The following is a 20,708-nucleotide window of genomic DNA, read 5'->3' as shown; positions in this document are numbered from 1 at the left end:
ACCAGGGTGCCTCCTGTGGACTATTAAACAAAACATGTACTTCAGTAACTAACTCTTGAAAAAGGAGAAATAATCAGGAGTTGCTAGGGATCTTCAGCTTTGGAAAAGAGACAACATTTTAAGCAGAGAGTAGACTGCATCCAACTTGAAAAATTTCCAAATTCATCATGTGTCATGATTTGTAGGGTTAGATGTACAAGGTGAAACTTGCAAAGAAGAGAAGATAAAGAACAAAAAGCGTGAATTATTTCTGTTTCAGGGTAGAGACTGAAGGTTTATTTTCCCTGAGTAATGTTCATGAGTGCAAAATTAGTACTGTATAAGATAAATTTATTCTTTCAATTCTGTCAGGATTTTGAGTGGTTGACCAGGTCAGGTTATTCTCCTCCCTACTAGTAATGTTAATGCACACACAAATTATACATTAAAATATTTTATTACAATACAGACAATTGGGCTCAAAATTAATACAAATTAAGATAAAATATTTACAAGGTAATGTGCACAGTGTAGCTGTTTGAACAGCAGAAACAAGAGAATGTCTAAAAAACCACATTCCTTTAGCATTAAGTAATGGAGAGAGCAGACCCCCAGCTTGTTCAAGGGGAACATGCATCCATTGGCAAAGGCTTTCTGAAGAATGAGAGACTTTGGAACAAGATTTGTAAAGTTAAGGGGAAAAAGATTTACTTTATAGAAAGAAAAATCTGGGGGAAGAAGAAGAAAAAAGCATTACTTCATTCTGCTGCTTTGTGCTATTTTTAGATCACTTATCATTAGTTCTTCCCAAAACTTACACATCCCAGGCAAAAAAATGGGCTTTTTAGTAACTTTCTGTAATACTACCACCAAATGTCTTTTAGATGCAATAAAAACAACCCAAGGAATTACAGAAGAGTTTAACCACTTTTTAATAGAAAAGTCTTCACTTACACTGTTTTTTTCAATAAGAATATTTTTAATGGGTGAAACATAATTTGGTTAGAAGACAATATGGGCTCACTCCCACTTTCCTCAGAGTGCTCTTTCTGCTGGTCTGCCACTCCTACACCATTCTAAAATTAACCCAAGTCTCATCAGTAGTCACCAGGGATTTGTTATAAATACATCATCCATTCATAAAAATGTGCAGGTCATTTCTCTAATTGCTGAGGGGTACTGAAAGCTTCATAAACATTAGCAGCAAAATCTTTCACTTGTTCCATCATCAACAGGTCCTGGAAGAAATGTATAAAATAAACTTCCTTAATCAAATACATTCCCCACTATTCTGCCTGTGCTGTAGTACAGAATTTCTATGAAAAGCACCTGGCACTCCCATAGGCACAACTCAAACTTCTTGCTTTACAAAGGTTTAGGAGCAGACATGCAAGCAGAACCAAGGCAAGAAAAGAAGTTTGTGGTTCTGTGCAGTTCAGCAGAAGAATGAAGTTCTAGAAAAGCAGTGTATTTTTGGAAGATACAAACTGACAAAAAGTTTCGTTACTGCAATTGTTTTCAGTTTATTTTTTAAAGCCACTGAAACTAAACGAATTATTAAAAAGAAATATACAACATTAATTTCAATATTTTACTTGGGATATTGTGAATAAGGTAGAGTCTTACCTGAACAAAGTGACTAGGTGTTTCACTGCATACTGAATGGATCTGTCCATTTATTATTGGAATTATCTTGGCTAAAGGAAGACTGACACTGGAAAGACTAGGAGAGAACAAAAAATATTGACCTGCTTTGAGACAGATGAAGCCACTAAACAGTGATTATAGAATTCTAAGTAAGTACCACTTAAAAAGTAAGAACTGAAAGACTGCAGATTAAAACGTATGGATGAAGGGTTTTTTCCTCCATATCAAGGCTTTCCTTTAACATAGAGAAGTACCAATTCAATTCCAGTTCATGTTCCTATTGCGGTTTCACACTTGCTTCTCATGCAAGAGAATAATGGTTTTGTCAGAGTCTTTACATATGTATGTAAGTAGACAGGTCATAGAAGTGCCTGTCTACAGTTTCATGCTATTTCAAACTAAACCAGGCTTAGGCAGAGAGCCAAACAAAATATTTTAGGGTATTTTAAGTAATGTAAATAGTATATATTTAAATTAAAACATAACTCTCTGAAAGCCAATAGTCACTAAAATAAACATACATAAATGCAGTTATCATTCCAGGTTTTAATTTTAATATTTGAGAAACAATATTTCAAGGATTTGAACCCAGCTTTTGGATTTGTAATGCTCTCACCACACTGCTTAAAACCAAAGTTAACTTCAAAATAAAAGCTATTTTTAAACATTCTTCTAGAAGGATGAAGAAAATCCTGAATATTACTGCATTTTATCTGCATACCATGAAACCTAAAGCTCCGTGGCTCCCTGTCATTGGAGGATCAGAGCAATGCCCACCCCTCTTCCTCGAGAGCCACAGGAACTGATGGAGGCTGGGGCACTGGGGGCTCGTGGGCTGCAGGGGAGGGCTCTCCTTCTCACAGCCTCACTGAGCACATCTGCCAGGAGTCACCACCAGAGGGTAAACCCTCCCAGCCCAAAAGGCACTCTGCCTGTGCTGTGTTCCAGCAAGAAGTGGAAGGCACAGGTCATCTGATCTCTTCTTCCAGGTCTGCAAGTAATGGTGGGAAAGAGCCTCACCTAATTCTAGTGATTTCATGGGTGAGAGGAAACATGAATCCTCCTAACTGCCCACTTGGCCAAAGAGAGAAGAACGCAGTGATCCTTGAAGACCAAGAAGCAAAATAGTATTTCCAGCAAAAGAATTCCAAGAAGGCAGGAAAATCAAGAGCCTTTTTGGAATTCACTATGAACCCAAAAGCATTGCTGACATGAGAACCACAACAAAACAAAACAAAAACATTTACCTATTTACAGAGCTGTTTTGAGAAAGGTCCTTTTCAGTAGGTCTAAAAAATTCTGCCATATTGTCCAGCAGTCGACTGAATCCTCTGTTTAAACATGTGCTCAAAACTGTACTGAAGTCTGGACTGAAAAGAAAGAATAATAGAAAAAAAGGGTTTATTCCTGGGTTTAATTTTTTTCAAACTAAAATGCCCTGCAAGTATTAAGTGCTACAGGTGTGCCTCCCCTCATGGGTGATGTGTGGGCCAGACAAATGCCACTAGCATTGCCACCTCATGAAAACACCAGCTTCCTCAACAACCTGAACTCTACCCTAAGATTACTAAAATCCAGAAAAACAGGGACTTAACCTTACACATCCCTAAATCCAGCTAAACTGAAGGAATAGTTTGATATTTGTCTCAATTCCCTCAAATCCTATATTTATTATAGGAGCCTCACTTTTACCAGTTCTCTGGTAAAAGGACACAACTACCCTCAAAACCATGCATTAAAAAAAAATTCCAATAAGCCAAATCTGGTGTTCACCTTATCAAAGCAAGTAAATCAAATAAAATTACTCTCAATTTGCCGTGCTTTAGCAGAAGAGAAGTACTCCTCTGTTCCTAACTATAGAGCATGTGAAGAAGAGATAATAGGTCTGATTGCCAAGGAAATCCTGGGTATCTCATTAAGACAGAATTATTTCTTTAAAAGTTTCAGCTTACAAGTTTTGAAAATCCCAGCCTAGAACTGATAAATATAAAAAATTAATGCAGAACGGTCACATTTCTCACATGAAAAGTTTTAAGCTTTTTGTATGAAAGTAATTGTCTTATAGAAACAATAGTTTTGAGGAGGAGTTTAATATGAACACAGCATCTTTCTCTATACCTTTCTAGCATATCTCTAGTTTCATTCAGTAATTTAATTGTAGCAATGTCTCTCTCTGTGAGTCCACAGGCCTAGAAAAACCAAAGACAGACACTATTAGTAAGTACCATCAGCAACCATAAGAGTAAGAATAGAAATAGAGAAGCTGAGTATCATGGAATTAAGTCAAGATCTACAAGAAAGAAAATATTGCTGTAAATCAGTTTCTTTATAATTTGTGTTTTAAATGGTCACTGTAGGATTTTTAACTAAAAACAATACTAGCAGGAAATAGTAGACTATTTGAGGAAGCAATTTTTCCAATTCTGACCTTCAATACTGAAATCAACCCAGCGTATCAGATAAAGTTAAAGCAATAAATGCACATAGTCACATGCTGCAGCCCAGGCACCTTCACAAAATTTAAGAAATTAATGTTGTGACTGAGATTACACTTTTCTCTTGACTCCTGTTCATTTTTCAGCCCAAAGCATCAAAGGACTCCTGGACACCACTCTCTTGTGCACCAGCCAAGATGCTCCAACACTCCATGAATATTGCCAGTACACAAGTGCAGATGACACAATTTATCTTAGGGCTGAGTTAAGCTGTGTTGTGTCACAGGCTAAAGGCAGTAACTGGGCTGCATTTCTGAGCACAAAGCTGATGTTCTGAGGGTGACACTTGTTTTCGATCGTATCTGAAGAAAATACAACTGCCTAGATTAAAGATAAGGACATTTGATTTATGAGAGAAGAGGCTTCACCATTTATTAAAGACACAGATGCCATGGTACACTAGAGGACTGTTATGCACCCTTTCTTCTCCAAAAACATCCCCACCCAAAAATAAATAAATAAGTAAATAAATTAATTAAAAAAAAAGGCAGAATGAAAAAAAGGTAGGTGAAAGGAACTGAATCAAGTACCTGACTAGCCAAGGGGTTTTCTTCATCTGGCATCAGATAATGACATAAGGGAGAGTAAGATGCAATCTGTTCTGAATCTCTATGTTCCACTACTTCCCTGATATCTTTAAGTTTCTGTTCCAGCTCCAGAAGTGACAGGGTCTGCTTAAGGGAAATACTGGAAAGGAAAAAGACTACAGTGTTGCTTGCAAAATGAGTAATGCTGCTTTCTCTTTCTACCAATAACATGTTTACAAGTAACAAGACTCCCATCAGCTACATGGGTTTGCAATGGCAGACACAGCCTGCTATAATAAAAGCATGATTTTGAAAAAGTCAATATGCCTGCTTTCCCCCTACCCCCACATTCTTATAATACTGTTTATTTTGGGAACAGTCATCACAATAAAACTTAAAAGCTAACCACAGAGAAATACAGGCTCTTACCTTCCAAAAACTTCATGCACAGCTTGTTTAACAATAGTTATTAGCTCAGTCAGTCCTAAAGGAAGAAAGTCAAAATTATTCTAAGGATTTGTTCAAGTCCCAAAAAAGGTAGAATTTTAGAAGTGTAGTTAGCTCACAATAAGCACCATACCATCTCCTAAAAGGTGCTGAATGCTTGATAGATATTGCTGCTGGACTTCAGGGGGAGCTAGTGGTGTCTGCGGGGGGAAAAAACCCAACAGTTCTGTAACATGTCAACAGTAGAGAACAGTGCAAAAATAATTTCAAAAATAATTTCCTTAATCTTTGTAATACTCTTCAGCAAACAGATTGCCTCACTCTCTTCAACTTACAACTTTGTACTGACTCTTCCGGCCCATCAACCTTGTCATTAGACCTCCAGCATTCTTTTCTTCAAACCTATACAGATCTCTCTTCCATCCTCAGTGGCACAGAAAAATCACTTTTCATTCACCTAAAGGAAAGTCTCTTAAAAACCTTTACTGCTGGTGAAACTAGACCCTCCACCGCCCCAGAAATTAAATCTAGTGGACCAAGTTATTTATGCTCAAACCTAATAAAAACTTATCTGACAGAAAAGAAGCTTTCAGAAACCAAGACAGGATTCCAGTTTGTCCCAACTGAATGCCTCAGAGCTGGCCCTGTCAACCCACTTCTTTGTTGAGAAACTAACAGAAAGGAAGTATGTTTCTAGTTCACAATCATCTTTCCCTTCTAAACAGCTTTTTCAGGTTTTCCAAAATGAAGCACTACCTCAGTCTACTCAGGCCTTCCTATTGAAAGCTTTTTTTCCACCCTGCCTTGACATGCTGTTCTTTGACTCTCAGCAGGAGCCATCACAGGGGGGCAGATGAGAACTAATCAGCTTGTATTTATAGATGAGCCATCCAGCAATTTGCAGGTCCCATTCTCTAAAACTGGTACTTGCTTACTGTGGGAGTGATATCTATTTTTATTGAGCAGTGATACACTATATCAACAAAAACCAGCTCTTCTACCTTGCTTGTCCCCACCAACAGACATTTAGGTAGATGGCCTTTTGGAGTCAAACCAAATAGCCAAAATTTCAAAGACAACATTTTCATTCTTTAATCTCAGAAAAACTTAACTGGAGGAATTAATGTATGTACTAGGAAGACCTAATAATATATATACACTTGTGCTTACGTATCTTGAATCATTCACACGGTATTGCCATTTCACAAAAAATCAAATAATTTCATGTTGGTGTTTAGACAGAAAGCAGCCTTCTTTAAGCAAGACAAATGCAGACAAAAGGCATTCTCTAATATTACTGGTATTCAGGTAAACAACAGTACCACCATGTCATCCAAATTTAAATGCTATTAAAGGACATTAATATATTGTACTGCCAGTAATGCTTCCACATACCCCACTCTTGTAAGGACCCTTGGTTTCATTCCAGCAGTCCTAAGCTATGCCCTTTTCATCTCACCAAATAATCCTTCCCCTTCAAAGGAAGTACAAGTCCTACCTTTGAACCAAAGCAAGACACTTACTGTGCCGTTCTTGCCGAGCGCGGCGTTATCCAGGTAGATGTAACCGCCGATGATGTTTAACTGGACTCGCAAGAGAACCACGAGCATACAGGTGCTGTACACAGCGACAATACTGCGTGTGAAACCTTGGGAAGACAAAACAGAGTGACTGCAAAGTCAGGGAAATAAGGGTGAAGCAAGGGGAAAGAGTGCTCTCCAAGACTCGCAAGTGCTGATTACTTTTAAATATGCAGTCACATTTCTCTCACTCGTTGTCATGTTTTCTCAACACATACCCAAGATAGTTATGAGTCTAATGTGCTGGATCTACATCTAAAGTGTCCCATTTAAAGTCCTATATTAATTTAATTTCTCACACTGCACAAGTTATTTTGCGAAAACAAAAATCATACAAGTTGTTCCGGAAGGAAAATGTTTAGTGTCAAATCATCATTCTTCATTAGGCCAGGAAATACACAGACTATGTTAGCCTTCATCATGCAATTCAGACACAACTGCAGCTTGTCAAAAATGGTACCTAAGACATAAGCAGCTGAAGATCTAAAGAAGGAAAATTAAAACGAGCATCAGCTACCAGCCAGTAGGCAATGAGGATGTGTAGAAGAAGCATCATGAATAGATACATAAGGGAAGAAAGGAGCCAAATCAAAAGTAGGATCTGTAAAGGTGCTATGAAAAGGAGAAAAAAAACAAAAGGAAGAATGGCAGAATGGTAGAATTTCACTGCATTATTATCCGAGTTTACTTTTTTCTTCCCTTGCACTGCTTCCATCAGCCAATAAATAAGAAATGATAAGGGCTTCATGACTACTGGTATAGTGGTTCTCTCCAAAAGGCTCAAAAAGAGGGAACTGATGGCCAGGTAAGGGCTGATCTACATTTCTGATTGGATTTCCAATACATCCAGCATAGAATTTCTGAAACTAGTTTCATTTTATTGTGATGGCACAGAGAGGTCTCACAAAGTTTTATTGAGTAGAGTAGCAGGAAAGCCAAAAAAATTATTCACCTTGGTCTCTGAGCTTCTAATTTCCCATGGGGCTAAGAAAAGTTCCTTCTTGTAAAGCCTTTGGGGGTGCAGGGGGGAGGTTTGCCATGTGTGTTACACTATCTTCATATCTACTGAAACAACCCAGTGTGAAGTTTGTTTTAAATGGTGTGAAGGACATTTTAAATCTACACTAAATAATTATGTAGATGTAATCTTTAATTTCCACTTACTTATAATCTTTAAATCCTCCCATATTTCTAACTTGTTTGCTGGCCTGTGAGAAAAAATAAATGGAAATATTAAGAATTATATTTTACTTGGAAATCAACAAGTATGTTAAATGACATAGCAGTGCTCTAGGGCGACTTATTTAGCTACCACAATTACTCAAACCATATCCAGGTCTATATCTCATTCAAGAAAGCAGTATATGAACAACACACTATAAAGGCATAGAAAAGCTATTCAAACTTTAATGTATAAATGTAGTGTTTAGTGATGTCAATTACACACTTACATGATCAGTTTTGAGTTACTATATTATGCAGTCAGAAAAAGCCAGTGATGGTACAAAGAGATCTTTTCTGGGGCCTTGACTATATATTTAATGTTGACTCAGTTCAGCAGGACTTTCTGTGTGCAATAAAATCAGGATCAGAATTCCACTGTCCTACTTTCTTGCAAGATTTGCCATTGCCTGATGTGTTTAAAGTTCATATTTGATCATCAAAAACCAAAGAGATCACAACCATCCGTGGAAAGGAAATCTTGCACCGTTCCACACCAATACATGTTGATCTTTTTTCTTTTGCTGAGGCATGTTCACTTTTTTGACCTAACCAATTCCTAGAAGTTCATATTCTGCAGTCAACAAAGCAAGACTGTAGATTGCATAGATACATGTGCCTGAAGTACATTGCATATTTATAAACACTATCCAGAGGTAATCTTAGCTATACAGCAGCAGTAGCTGGAATAAGAGCAAGTTAACCATCCAAAATTTTCACCAGCCATTCTCATCTGTTAAGCATCGTCAGTAACGAATGGCTACTGTATGTCAATTGTGGAAGACAGATGCTGTAAAAGTCATTTAGGAAAACATCTGGTAATTTCTTAGAATCAGGATTAACACTTAAATATTTAGAGCCAAGAGTTCAAATTAACCTATACTTTACAGTAACCTAGTTTGTTTTAAAAAAACATCCAAACCCCAGCACTTATCACCAGAAATCATTTCTCTTTACAGGCACATGTGCACTTTTGCATTAGTTTGAACATTCTATCACTTACATAAACTTTATGTTTCTTTTAAAAAGTAATTTTTATGTTCACCACTATCAAATAATGCAAATAAACTGATACAATAAACTATTAAGTCTACAACTCTGAAAACTAAAGAGATATTAAATAAACAATAGCTAAAAGAGATACATGGATCTATGGCAAACGTAGCAGATTCACACACTTTTTGCAAGCTACTCTATGCAAGTTTTTAAAGCTTTGCTAAAACACAACAAAGGAAGGACTTTGTAAAAATATATTGTAATATTTCTATACATGAAACATAATGGGACTCAAAGCTATAGTTGTTACTAATCAGGGGTTAAGTTTTTCCTGAAGAATGAAGAGATATTGAGAAGCCAATGCATCACTAGCCAACTACACCTGCACCTATTACATCAAAATATTTTCTAAAGCTCATGCTTACAGAGGTTCTTTTTGCAGCATAAGGCAGCAGCCAAATAACAGCCAAAGTCTGCAAGTATTAAGCCTAACAGTGGAAATTAGTTTTTCATCTTCATCCCCTGCAATTTACTAAGACTCAGCTGCTACTCAAAACTCAACTTTTATTTCATATTTATTTATTTGGAAGGCTGTTCTTGCTTTGGAACCAAAGGGCAATGCGAACAGAAACTAGTGGTTTGGGATAAATCCAAGTGCTGAAGAGGTGGGAGATGTGCAACATCTGCAATGCTGCAGAAGCAGGGATTTCACCTTATCTATAATATCCAATCACTGGGCTTTAAAAAGAGAAGGACAGATCAAACAAGAACATCTGTGGTCTTGGGTGCTGCTCCCTCTTCAAAAGTTTCTCTGGAGGTCTGAAGACTTCAGCCTCTTTACACTCCCAGCGTACCACTGGCCATTCCAAATTTAAGGAAGTGAGTAGATTTGAAGTTAAAGGAGATTACCTAATACATAATATAATCTGTAACATGTGATAACATAGTTCCATAACATTTTAAGCCACAACACAGATTATGTGAGAAAAATAATACATCTTCAGGAACATGAAAGAAGGTAAATTTCCACATCTGCTCTTTCATATATTCAACAACAGCACTCAAGGGTCTGGAGCTGTTTGACTGATCTTCTCAAATGGAAGTGGAAAGCAAAGAAATCTATACCTCCATGCTTAGCAGAGCTTCTTCAAAGAATCACTTCAAAGAGGAGCAAGCTTTGATGGCCGATTCCATTATCTGTGCCTTCACAACCCCTTCCCTACATTTCAGTTCAAAACTTTCAAGCATCCAGTTAAAACTTCCTCAGTGTAAGTAAAATAAGACACAAATTCCACTGTAAAATACACTCTAAACGACCATCCATGCTTACAGAACGTTGCATGTAGCAAGCATTAAAAAAAAATTGTTTTCCTAAGTGCATACCAACAACAAGAAGAATGCCTAATCTCTATTTTCACTAGACTTGTTGGTACTCAGAGGTGCGTCAGTGTATCCCTACACTGTTTCAACTGGTCAAAGAATTTAGAGACAGCAGGTGTTATCTTGATAAAAGAATGCTTGCTACAGAGAACAAACTAAGGTATTATATGTCTTCACCACTGAACAAAGGATTACAAACTGTTGCAGACTATTTTCTGCACAGTTCAGATGACATATCTGGTGATCCACAAGCTCTTTTGTTCATTCAGTTTAATTTTTTCATTGAATAAGACTTCTATTATGATAAATACATTTATTCCATTAAAATTAACCTTTCCCAATTTCTTCTTGTTTGGGGTAAATAGTATTCAATAGAAGTTGTAAATACTCAGAGTTTATTATAAAAACATCATTCAGGCTGCAATTCCCCCTTTAAATCAGATTGCTTTGTTGTGGAAGTTTTTGGACTGAAAAAAGCAGTGACTGAATAGGTAATCTATTAAATGCTGGACAGCTGAAGTTATAGATGTATAAATAAACTAGTGGGAGGTAAACTAGAAAGACAGTCTGGAGTGAGTCAGAAATCCCATGTTAATTGCCTACATAACACTTTTACTCTGTGCCATATGCCAAGCAATTTATGTTCCAGGTATACTATTATGCACTTTATGTATTTAAAAGCAGGCTATTTGTTCCTGCAGTTGTAAGGAATTCCAAGGTGTTTTCTGACAGGAAAGCATTTCTGTTAATGCATGACATGTCCCTATTTTTTCTATTTAAAAAAAAAAAAAAAAAAAAAATTAAAAATGACTTCTCATCACTTACATGCATTTGCAATCTCATCTTGGATACTTTCCAGTACTACTCATGTCTGAACTTGGTAAGATTACATAAACATTTTTACAAACACAACATCAACAACTCAGTCAAAATATTCTGCTCTGTTTAAGAGAGAACTAGATCCAAGTACTTTTATCTACCTATCTTATAAATAATTTCAATAAAAAACATGGCTCTCACTGCAGCACCTTAAAGGAAGTATTATTTCCTGTAATTTTGGAAAATGTTAGCCATACCTATTAAAATACATCTAACATGAGAAAATATTTACATAGTGATTTCAAAATACCTTAAGACTCATGATTCAATGGGACACTAAACCAAAATTGTGCATACTCTATACACTATATAATTTGAAAAAAATCTGTCATCAAAACAAGTGGAGTTCAACACATTGAAGACAGTCTTACCTATTTTTAAGAAGAGATGTGAGACTCTCAGAGTTTAATTGATGCATTAAGGCATCCCTCAATGTTGGAAGCATTGACAGTACTGTTATTAAAAGAAAAAAAAACAAACAACAAAACCTCTCAACATCAACAAAAAAACCCCATATAAACCCATCCTCAGCTCACACTAGGATGGACATCCCATTGCTTAACAGGCAAAGCTGGGAGGACAAGCAAAATAGGAAACCCAGGGAGAACTCAGAAGGGCAATAACCTGTGTGCCTCTCAGGAACTGGGGCACCCTGCTGCCCTTACATGACCATGTGGTTTTACTGGCTCCAGCTGCAGATGTGTATTCACATCCTGCATATATATGCTTCCAATTCCCCAGAAGAAAATCTGGCAAAAACCTATACTGCTACATTTCTCCCAATTAGAAGAAAAAGATCTGAGGTTTGTTTTTCTCAGCAAGAGAACTGGAGAGAAATGAGAGAAAGCCAGTGGGAAAAGATCCTTTACTTTCAGAACAATGTCTGATCTGCTGTTACATGACTGGATCAGGAAATGGAAAACATGATAAATACTAAGAACAAAGTATGAAAAGTCTTGTAAGGAATGCATGCTGCCAAATACAAGATACTTTGTATAAAGAAAGGCAAAGAAAAACCTAGTCCTTGCATCAAGATCACTCCCAGCAGTACAAAATGAAAAAGATGAAAATTAAATATCAATTGGTCAGGGTAAACAGGTTGGACTTACAGTCACATTACAAATTTCAACAGAAAAAGAAAATACTGCCGAACTTCTTTAATAAAAGCAGATTTGAATGGCCTGTATTTACAATGGCAAGGAATTTGTTGAAAAAGTACTTTCACTTTTTGCTCTCCAGCTAGTCAGGTACCTTCTAAATGTGTAGGAAACTGATGGGCTGATGTGCTTCTTATTAAAAATTACCCACCAAGTTCTCCATGCAGCTTACTAACAATGTGCTATAATGAATAAAAAAATCCTGCTGTAAATTCAGTATTGTTTGAATCTAAATGCTGTTTCACACCTCAGTATCACATGCAGTTTAAGGCAAGAGGGTCCTGAAGTGACAAAAAATTGTAACCTGCATGTATACTTGTACGTTTATTGATGGTAAGGGTTCAGATGTCGCCTAAAATCCTTTAATCCCCTACTGTTCAGACTCTCTTTATTTGCTAAACCACTCTATTTATGCACCAGTATTTAATTAAGATTTTGAATTTATCTACATTTCTTACTGCTCTTCCATCCTGACAATATGTAGCATAAATCCCCAAATACTTCCCCTCTATCTAAAACAGTAGCTATCTCCTTATCTTACCTGTCATATTGCACGTCCTCTGATTACTCTCAAAATGGTACTGCCTTCGTGCTTGGGCAATGTACTCAGCTGCCTCTCGTTCCTGGATTTCTCTGATTTTCTTCTGTCCATATTTTCCCAGTAAATAGACTCCTACAGAGAAATATACATATTAGAAGGTGCTTTTAAAAAGTGATAAAGGTCCCTTAACCCCTTTATTTGATTTTAAAGCATAAGGGTGCATAGTGGGGGATTCTTTTGATATGGGGTCTTGAGTATTTTATTAATTATTGGCAAAGCAGTACTAAGAAATAATGTTTTAAAAATTGATTAAAATGTCAAGGCTTACGACTTGAATCAGTAGATGAAACTTTCCTGAGAAAACAGAAGACATTTTTGGTACCACTGCAATGTGAACAACTAGTACTAAAGAGACTGCAACAAAAGAGAAACAATATAGGGTAAGAAGAACAAAGAATAGCGAAACAAACAGAAACGCCTATGTCTAGAGATGGATGAAAATTTAAATTTCTTAAAAGATATATTTCTAAAATTAGCATAAGTTAGAAAGAAAACTCAAATACTAAAGATCACATATGAGAAAAATTTTATAGATCAACACTTCCTTCATTTTGGTCCTGAAACTTCCATAGGAAGAACCTTAGTTTCAATTGGGCTTTACTGTGGCTCTTCTTTTTTTACCACACCTGGTTCCCACTTTCCAGCCACACTCTTCTCTTGAGGGTCAGAGCATCCCTCATCAATCTCACCATGAATCTTCGTTTTTCCATAAAGACACTAAAAATCTTTGCTTTGCATTTTCACCTCTTCCAACATACATCCCTCTGATGTTTCCCCCAACTGCTTGTCCCACATCACCAGGGGTTCAGGTATCTATCCAGGCTGCCCACAGCCCTCTTCCCATCTTTCCTCATCTCTGCCCCCTTTTCTAAACCATTCCTCAAGGTTTCACAACACCTTCTAGGCTTATCTTCAGCACCTTTGCCCACTGTAGGCTGCTTTCCATGAACTTTTCCCCCTCCACCCAGGCCTTCTTGTAGCACCTCCTGTGCGTCAGGTTCATCTGCTGCCTCCTGTATGCACTGGCAGCCACAGTTTCCTACTTAGGTGTGTAACCAGCACCTCACCTCCCCTGTTCTCTCATGGAAGATTTGGAGGGGGCACAGATAAGGGAGGAACAAACCCATGTAAGGAAAGACTACAATTTAGTCATCTTCTGTCTGTGTTGACTAATACTATAATTACTGAAGCTCCCCTACAGAGAGTCAGCTCCAAATCTGTCAGGTCAATAACAGCACAAAGAAAAAATCTGAATAACAAATCAAGTATTTTAATTTTTTTCCCCCTCAAAGTACCTTCTAAAGTTGTAAACACAAAGTTTTCTTCAAAGTTCAATTTTCACACTTAGAAGCCAATATTGGAACAAATGAGGCATTTAGCACTTGCTTAAAGTTCCAAATCTAGTTTTATAAACCAAATCTACAACTAAAAAAAGAATAACAAGCAAAACAACAACAAAAACCAAACAAAAAACCCACCCTAACCAAAAATAAACACACAAACCCATAAACAAACCCCCCAATATTTTCAATTCAGCTATGTTTTTTAGGTTATTAAAATATTTCAAAATATTCCCTAAAACTATCATCATTGTTCAAAAAGCCGTGTTAACTTTGTGCTCCAATGTCCATGGTTGTAAAAAAATAATCTGGCTATTCACAATGGCATTATGTTTGCTCATAGGCAACTACTAGCCAGACCAGTCTCGAACAACCACAGTCACTTCCATTTCCCAAAAGCCTCATAAAACAGAAACATCTAAGTCTCTCCCTCACTTCAGCCTTTAGGCAGACTGCCCATTTGCCATATGAAATATTCACTTCATTAGATGCAAACTTTAATATTATGGGTCCATACACAAAAAATGTGATTCCACCTGGGTGTTGCATTGTTTCAGGCAGGTGTTTTTTTTCTGGAGACTCCTTGTTAAACCTGGATGATAGCTACTGCAGCTTTGTACCCTTACAGGCCACAGCAGCTCTTAGTACAGAGTAGGCACAGAGCCTTAACCAGCAGGTGTTAAGCAATTACCTGTCCCAATCTCAAAGCTGCTGCTCCTGTGCGTCGCTCTAGGGCATGCACATGATTCTTCTTGGACTGTTTGCATGTCTGCTATGACCTGTCTACATTCAGGAAGGGTCTTTTTTATACAATGCAACACCCAGCTACTAAGTCTCGTTTCTCCCTCCCTTCTCTGAACTAAAGTATAACTTTGACCCACTGTTAACAGATGTTGCTTAATCCAGGATTATTCTCCTCTCTGGAATGTGATGCATTAGAAGTTAACCAAAGTAAAAGCTGCACCACCCACCTGCCCACCTTGAGCAAACCCAGCAAACAACAATAAGCTTGAGCTTTGGTTGCCAGCAGCAGACTCTCTGCTACCAACTGCGTGGCTTGTAAGTGCCTCTAAGTCACCTGGAGGACACAGCACTTCACCTGTGAAACTCAAATCTCAGCTGTGACAATGAACTTCTGCCCACTCCTGAAAACAGCAGTACAGCCTCTGCAAGTCTCTGCCTTATGAGACATCTCAAGGAGCTGCCAACTAGGGGGGCTGGCTTGCAGGGGTGTTTGTTAATCCAGGACAACCCTGTGTATCTATATTAATATGTTGCATTAATTTGGAGGACTTGACAACTATACAGATTTCTCAGAAGTCCAGAATGAATGCATCACACAAAATCATGATGTGGAGTTGGAAGCAGGACCAGAGAAAGCCACATCCAAAAACTGCCATGATATCAAATCGGCTAACGAACCTGCAAAAAAACTAAGCTCACATTGTGAAAGTCTGTTATCATAAACATGCAAAGCCAATATCAGCTTTTTATAACTAATAAAACTTAGTTTTACTGCTCAGTGTGGGATAGGAGGTCTGCAAAAAGCTGCAGCAGCAAGAATTTACTCATGTCTAATTAGCTAAATTGTTGTATAGATGGAACTTCATGCTGAATCTTCCCATATGTTTGACACAAAACAGGAATTAAGAAAATTCAGAAACAGTGAGGCTGTCCAGGAGATAATTCCTACAGAAACTTTTTTCTATCTTCATCAAAATGTGAACTGTACAAAATATTATAGTCCCAACACATCTGACTTGGAGGGTTCCAAAACAGGTGAGTGATAAAAACATCACCTGATGTCAGACCCTTCAAGAACAGCAACCTCAGTAAGGAGCTCAAACTACAACTGATACTGTTTTACAACTGATCTAGAAAGTGAAATGTATTGACATGGGTACTGGCTGTCTGTGTTGGATCTGGCTGGGACAGAGATAATTTTCTTCATAGTAGCTGGGAACAGTGTTGGTAGTAGCTCTTTTTGTAATTGCTGAGCAGGGCTTACACAAAGTCAAGGCCTTTTCTGCCTATCACACCACCTCACCAGCAAGGAGGCTGGGGGTCACAAGGAGCTGGGAGGAGACACAGCCAGGACAGCTGATCCCAGAAGATCAAAGGGACATGCCACATCACAGGATGCCATCTCAGCACTAAAATTAGGGCGGAATACAGGGGGAGGGGGAAGCACTGTTCAGGGGCTGCTGGGCATTGGTCAGGCCCGATTCTCTCCCTCATCCCACCAGAGAAGGTGTATGTGTGGCTTTGTGGTGCTTTAGCTGCCGACTGGGAAGCACTCTGGGGTTTACAGCCCCTATATCCTGTGGAAGCAAGTTTTTTGATTTGAGATAAATTTGCCTCCATATCCTTCTTTGGCTGTAGCACTGTATAAACTCTTCCCACCTAAATGTAAGTAATGCAAGAAGTTTACAGAGTCTGCAGGCTCTTACATGTTCACTCTAGTAGCCTCCAAGAGGTAGGGTAATTCTCACATCACCTAAGTGATGGTTTCCCTCTCCTTTCTTCACTGGTGGAATGGAGGGCTGAGCTGAAGAATGGCATAGGTAATTAGGAGGCATAAAGTTTTCAGGAAGCCCCTTTGCCTTCACTTACCACAGGAAGAAAAAAAAAAAAAAAAAAAAAAAAAAAGGGAAAATTTCAGTTTTAAGAACTTTATTATGTAGGAATTATGCTGACACACAGAAGCCTGCATCATTCCAGGACACAAACAGCTCCATAAATTGTGGTTTGTCCTTATGTTGCAAGCAATGCCATGCATTAAGGGACATACAATTATCCTGTTATGGTTGAAAACCATCTTTAAAATATGCAGGCACTAAAGCCTTATTCTCTTGGTAACACTTAGTCCCACTAGTACATATTTAACACCCTGTGCTTACTCACAAACCAAGCCAACTTTCTCTGCTAAGCAGAGAGATTTCTGAACTGAAATGCTTTTTCTGCAAGCCAAAGGTTGCAACAGATGAAATTCAGCAATAATTAATGTACCACTGAAATCAGAACCATACATTGCAGACACACCCTGAGCTTGTTCTTCCACTGCATCAACAGAATTTCAATGGTGAATCTTTTGTAATATCTATTAAAATCTGGCTTGAATGCTGAGCACCAAGATAAAAAACTACTTTAATCAAACTATCCAACAAATACGTGAACCTAATGTGTCCTTGTAGATCCCTGTGTCTCTCTCTCTACATACTTCTAGTGGGTTTGATTCCCAGACCACTAGACTTTGCTTGCTAGAAGAGATTTAAGTCTTTTCAGTATGCAACCTATTTTATATTGTTAAAGAAACAACTTCTAAAGAAAGGTTTGTACAGGGTCTTTGCTAAGGTGAGGCCTTCTTAACCCTGTGCTTAAGGGGAAGTCAACCATATTTTTTCAGTTGCTTTTCCACGAAGTTTGAGCTTATTTTGTGAGATTTGTATCTTCATAAGCAGTAAAATCTGTTGTAGTGTTGGGATTGAGAAAAATTGCACAAAGAATGAAAGCTACTGGTAACACACATGGAATCCACTTCAGTAAAGAGAGGAAAAGTTACCAACCAACTCTGATTTTGGTGCAGTAATTCAGTAACACAACACTGATACAATACTGTATCAGTAATAATGCAGAAACTCTTCTATACTGTCTAATGAATCATTAAATATTCACATTAATCTCTGACCATGTGCCAGTTAAAGACTTAAAATCATTAAATCTTGTGATGTCCCATTTTCCTTGTTATACCCTCCTTCCCAGAAAATGCACCTGCAGCTCATAACACCACATAAATGTAGATTCCAGGCTCTGCTGTTAAATCAGCAAATTTGGATGCTTTCCTTAAATCATTCAGCCACTTCCAAATATTCAGTCTTTATTTAAAAGCAGTGTGTAAAGCTGCATTCCATCTTTCAAGATTTGTATTTTCTGGAGTGTCTACCATGGACCTCAGAGCTCTGATTCACCGGTGGTGTCATTACCATAGCTCGTGGAGTTTTTTTAAGGTCTGATCCATAACTATGTAGATGTCCAAAGCACTCAAGATTCAGCTGCTAAACAGCTATAAAGCAGCACTCTGCAGTAATTCACTCCATCTCCCTGCCTCCCTTAAAATACCATGGTGCAAAGTTGCTGCTGGTGGCAGCTAATGATGTTCACCTGCTTGTGGAAGCCCAGATTTACTTCAGTCTCAAATACATAAAAAACAATTCTCTACAAATAGTACATGGCCTGAAGAAATAGATAATTGATCCATGCTGCAGAAAATGATAGCACAGTTTAATATTTTCAGTCAGAGTTGAAATGCTGATTAGTGGAAGAGCATCTTGAGTTGCTTTTTTTTTTTTTTTTTTGGGTAATTCTTTAAATGACATTATTTTAGTCTATAATTATTTTAAGTGCACATGATCCAGTCAGTAGCATTTTAGTGAAAGTGAAACTGAGCTGTATATAAACAACACCAATCAAAAGGAAAAAACTGCAAACTCAGTTATGTTAGGTTGGTTTGCAGGCTGGCAGAAGGCTGTTTATACATGAGGAATTTAAGATTTCAGGCTATGAGAGCCACAAGTTCCCAGATACCTGCCTTCCCACTTGGGAATTGATCCATGTTTACGCATTGAAACTGGGGGAAGTGATTTTTTACTATTCCCATTTGTCCACCCACCACTCTCACACAGACAGTTGAAGGGGAGGGAGAACATCTTCCAGGTGACAGCCTGGTGCGTAAAAGCAAAAAAATAAATCCGTTTAGTTAACATGGTGGGCTGCAAGTGTGGTGGTAAACATGACAGTGTGCTGCACTCACAGAGCCACAAGAGCTGCAGGTGAGGGGGTGAACTGGCAGAGCAGTCTGACCAGTACTTCAGTAACCATCACCCCCCCTATTATCATGGATTAATTGGCACTCTTTGGAAAACCACAGAAGGAATTAATCATGAAAGAATGCAGACGGCACAAGAACCAAGACAAGCCAGAAGTAAATACAAGTCACCTTCACAGGGGACTTCACCTGAACATATGACAAACGACAAAAGCCCTGTAGCCCTCAGAACATTCAGTTGTTCAGGCAAGTTCCAGTTCTATGTCACTTACACTGGATATAAGTACATTTGATGACTGAGTGCACACAGACGCTGCTGTGCCTTTTGAGGAGTATCTAATCTCCAGCTGCACAGCTATGCACTTCATCATTAAACAGAGAGACAGATCCAATGTGCTCTTTTAAATCCATTTCCAACTAAAAACAACCCAATAATAACTTCAAGGGAAGGTGGAGCTTACTAGACCATAAGCACCCTACAGGTTCAGCAAGAACCTTAAGGCAAGAGCCTTAAGGGAGAAAGTGCTTGAATAATTAATGCAAATCCTCTCAGTGAAAGTTTTGTGTCTGGAACTAATCTATATTTGTCCAGAGAAGGGCAATGAAACTGGTGAAAGGTCTGGAGCACATGTCCTATAAAGAGTGGCTGGCTGAGGGAGCTGGGAGTGTTTAGCCTAGAGAAAAGGGAGCTTAGGGGGAGCCTTATCACTCTTTATGTACAAATACCTGAAAGGCGATTTTAGCCAGGTGGGGTTGGTCTCTTCTCCCGGGTAACAAGTGACAGAACAAGAGCATACGGCCTTAATGTGCACCAGGGGAGGTTCAGGTATGACATTAGGAGGAATTTCTTCACAAAACGGGTGATTAGACATTGGAATGGGCTGCCCAGGGAGGTGGTGGTGTCGCCGTCCCTGGAGATATTTAAGGAAAGACTGGATGTGGCACTTAGTGCCATGATCTAGCTGACAAGATGATGTTCGGTCATAAGTTAGACTCCGTGATCTTTTTTTCCAGCCTAATCGATTCTGTGATATTTGACAATTCACCTCACCGCAAGAGTCACACATGAAAGCGGAGGTTTTCAGCCTCCATCCCAGAAACAACACAAGTGTCACCCACGCATTGCGCCCTTCAGCGCTGTTTCAAAGTAACGCGATCTCCCGCCGTAGGAGCACCCGGGCAACCCGAGTCCCTGTCTTTTAGGGCTTAAGGGACGACGCGTAGACTCCCTCCGTGCCTCGGGGGAAAGTCCTGCTGGCACCCGGTTCTCCCGGCGGCGGACAGCGGGAACACTTCGGTGTCGGCAGGCGGGCGCAGGGCCCGGGGGCACAGAGCCTCTCCAGCCAGCGTGGGCCCCTCCTGGCCGCGGGGGCTCGTCGGGCCCAGCGCCAGCTCCGAGGGGGCCGCCCCGGCGGGAGCCGGCAGCGCTCCGCGGGGGGGCCCCGAGACCGGCGCCGCGTTCCCCCGGTATCATCGCCCCCGCCCCTCGACCGGGCACTCACCGCCAAGAAAGGTGCCAAGGACGAGGCATTTCTTCTTGTGCCGCTTAAGGAAACTCCAGAGCGACCGGAGCATCCTGCGAGCCTGGCCCAGCCCGGCCGCCCCTCGGGTCCCCGCGGCGGCGGAAGGGGCGG

The 20,708-nt window shown here is 39.1% G+C and overlaps 1 protein-coding gene across 1 annotated transcript; it reads right to left on the bottom strand.

Annotated features, from left to right (window-relative positions):
* Positions 1–417: 417 nt before the first annotated feature.
* On the bottom strand, positions 418–20,702 carry PEX3 (peroxisomal biogenesis factor 3). Its single transcript, XM_005518441.2, has 12 exons — positions 20,577–20,702; positions 12,850–12,981; positions 11,523–11,604; positions 7,840–7,883; positions 6,619–6,743; positions 5,229–5,295; positions 5,078–5,132; positions 4,652–4,808; positions 3,745–3,815; positions 2,874–2,996; positions 1,606–1,702; positions 418–1,217 (listed from the first exon to the last, which is right to left on the bottom strand). Exons 1-12 carry the CDS (start codon positions 20,647–20,649, stop codon positions 1,134–1,136), a joined length of 1,110 nt encoding a protein of 369 aa, XP_005518498.1. The 5' UTR covers positions 20,650–20,702; the 3' UTR covers positions 418–1,133.
* Between the last annotated feature and the right edge of the window lie 6 nt (positions 20,703–20,708).

The sequence above is a fragment of the Pseudopodoces humilis genome, chromosome 3 (assembly GCF_049639895.1).
Source record: "Pseudopodoces humilis isolate 2021_Gansu_Grassland_sample_001 chromosome 3, ASM4963989v1, whole genome shotgun sequence".
Lineage (NCBI taxonomy): Eukaryota > Metazoa > Chordata > Aves > Passeriformes > Paridae > Pseudopodoces > Pseudopodoces humilis.
Note: the sequence above shows the minus strand (reverse complement) of the source record. Positions and strands in the feature narration are given on the sequence as shown.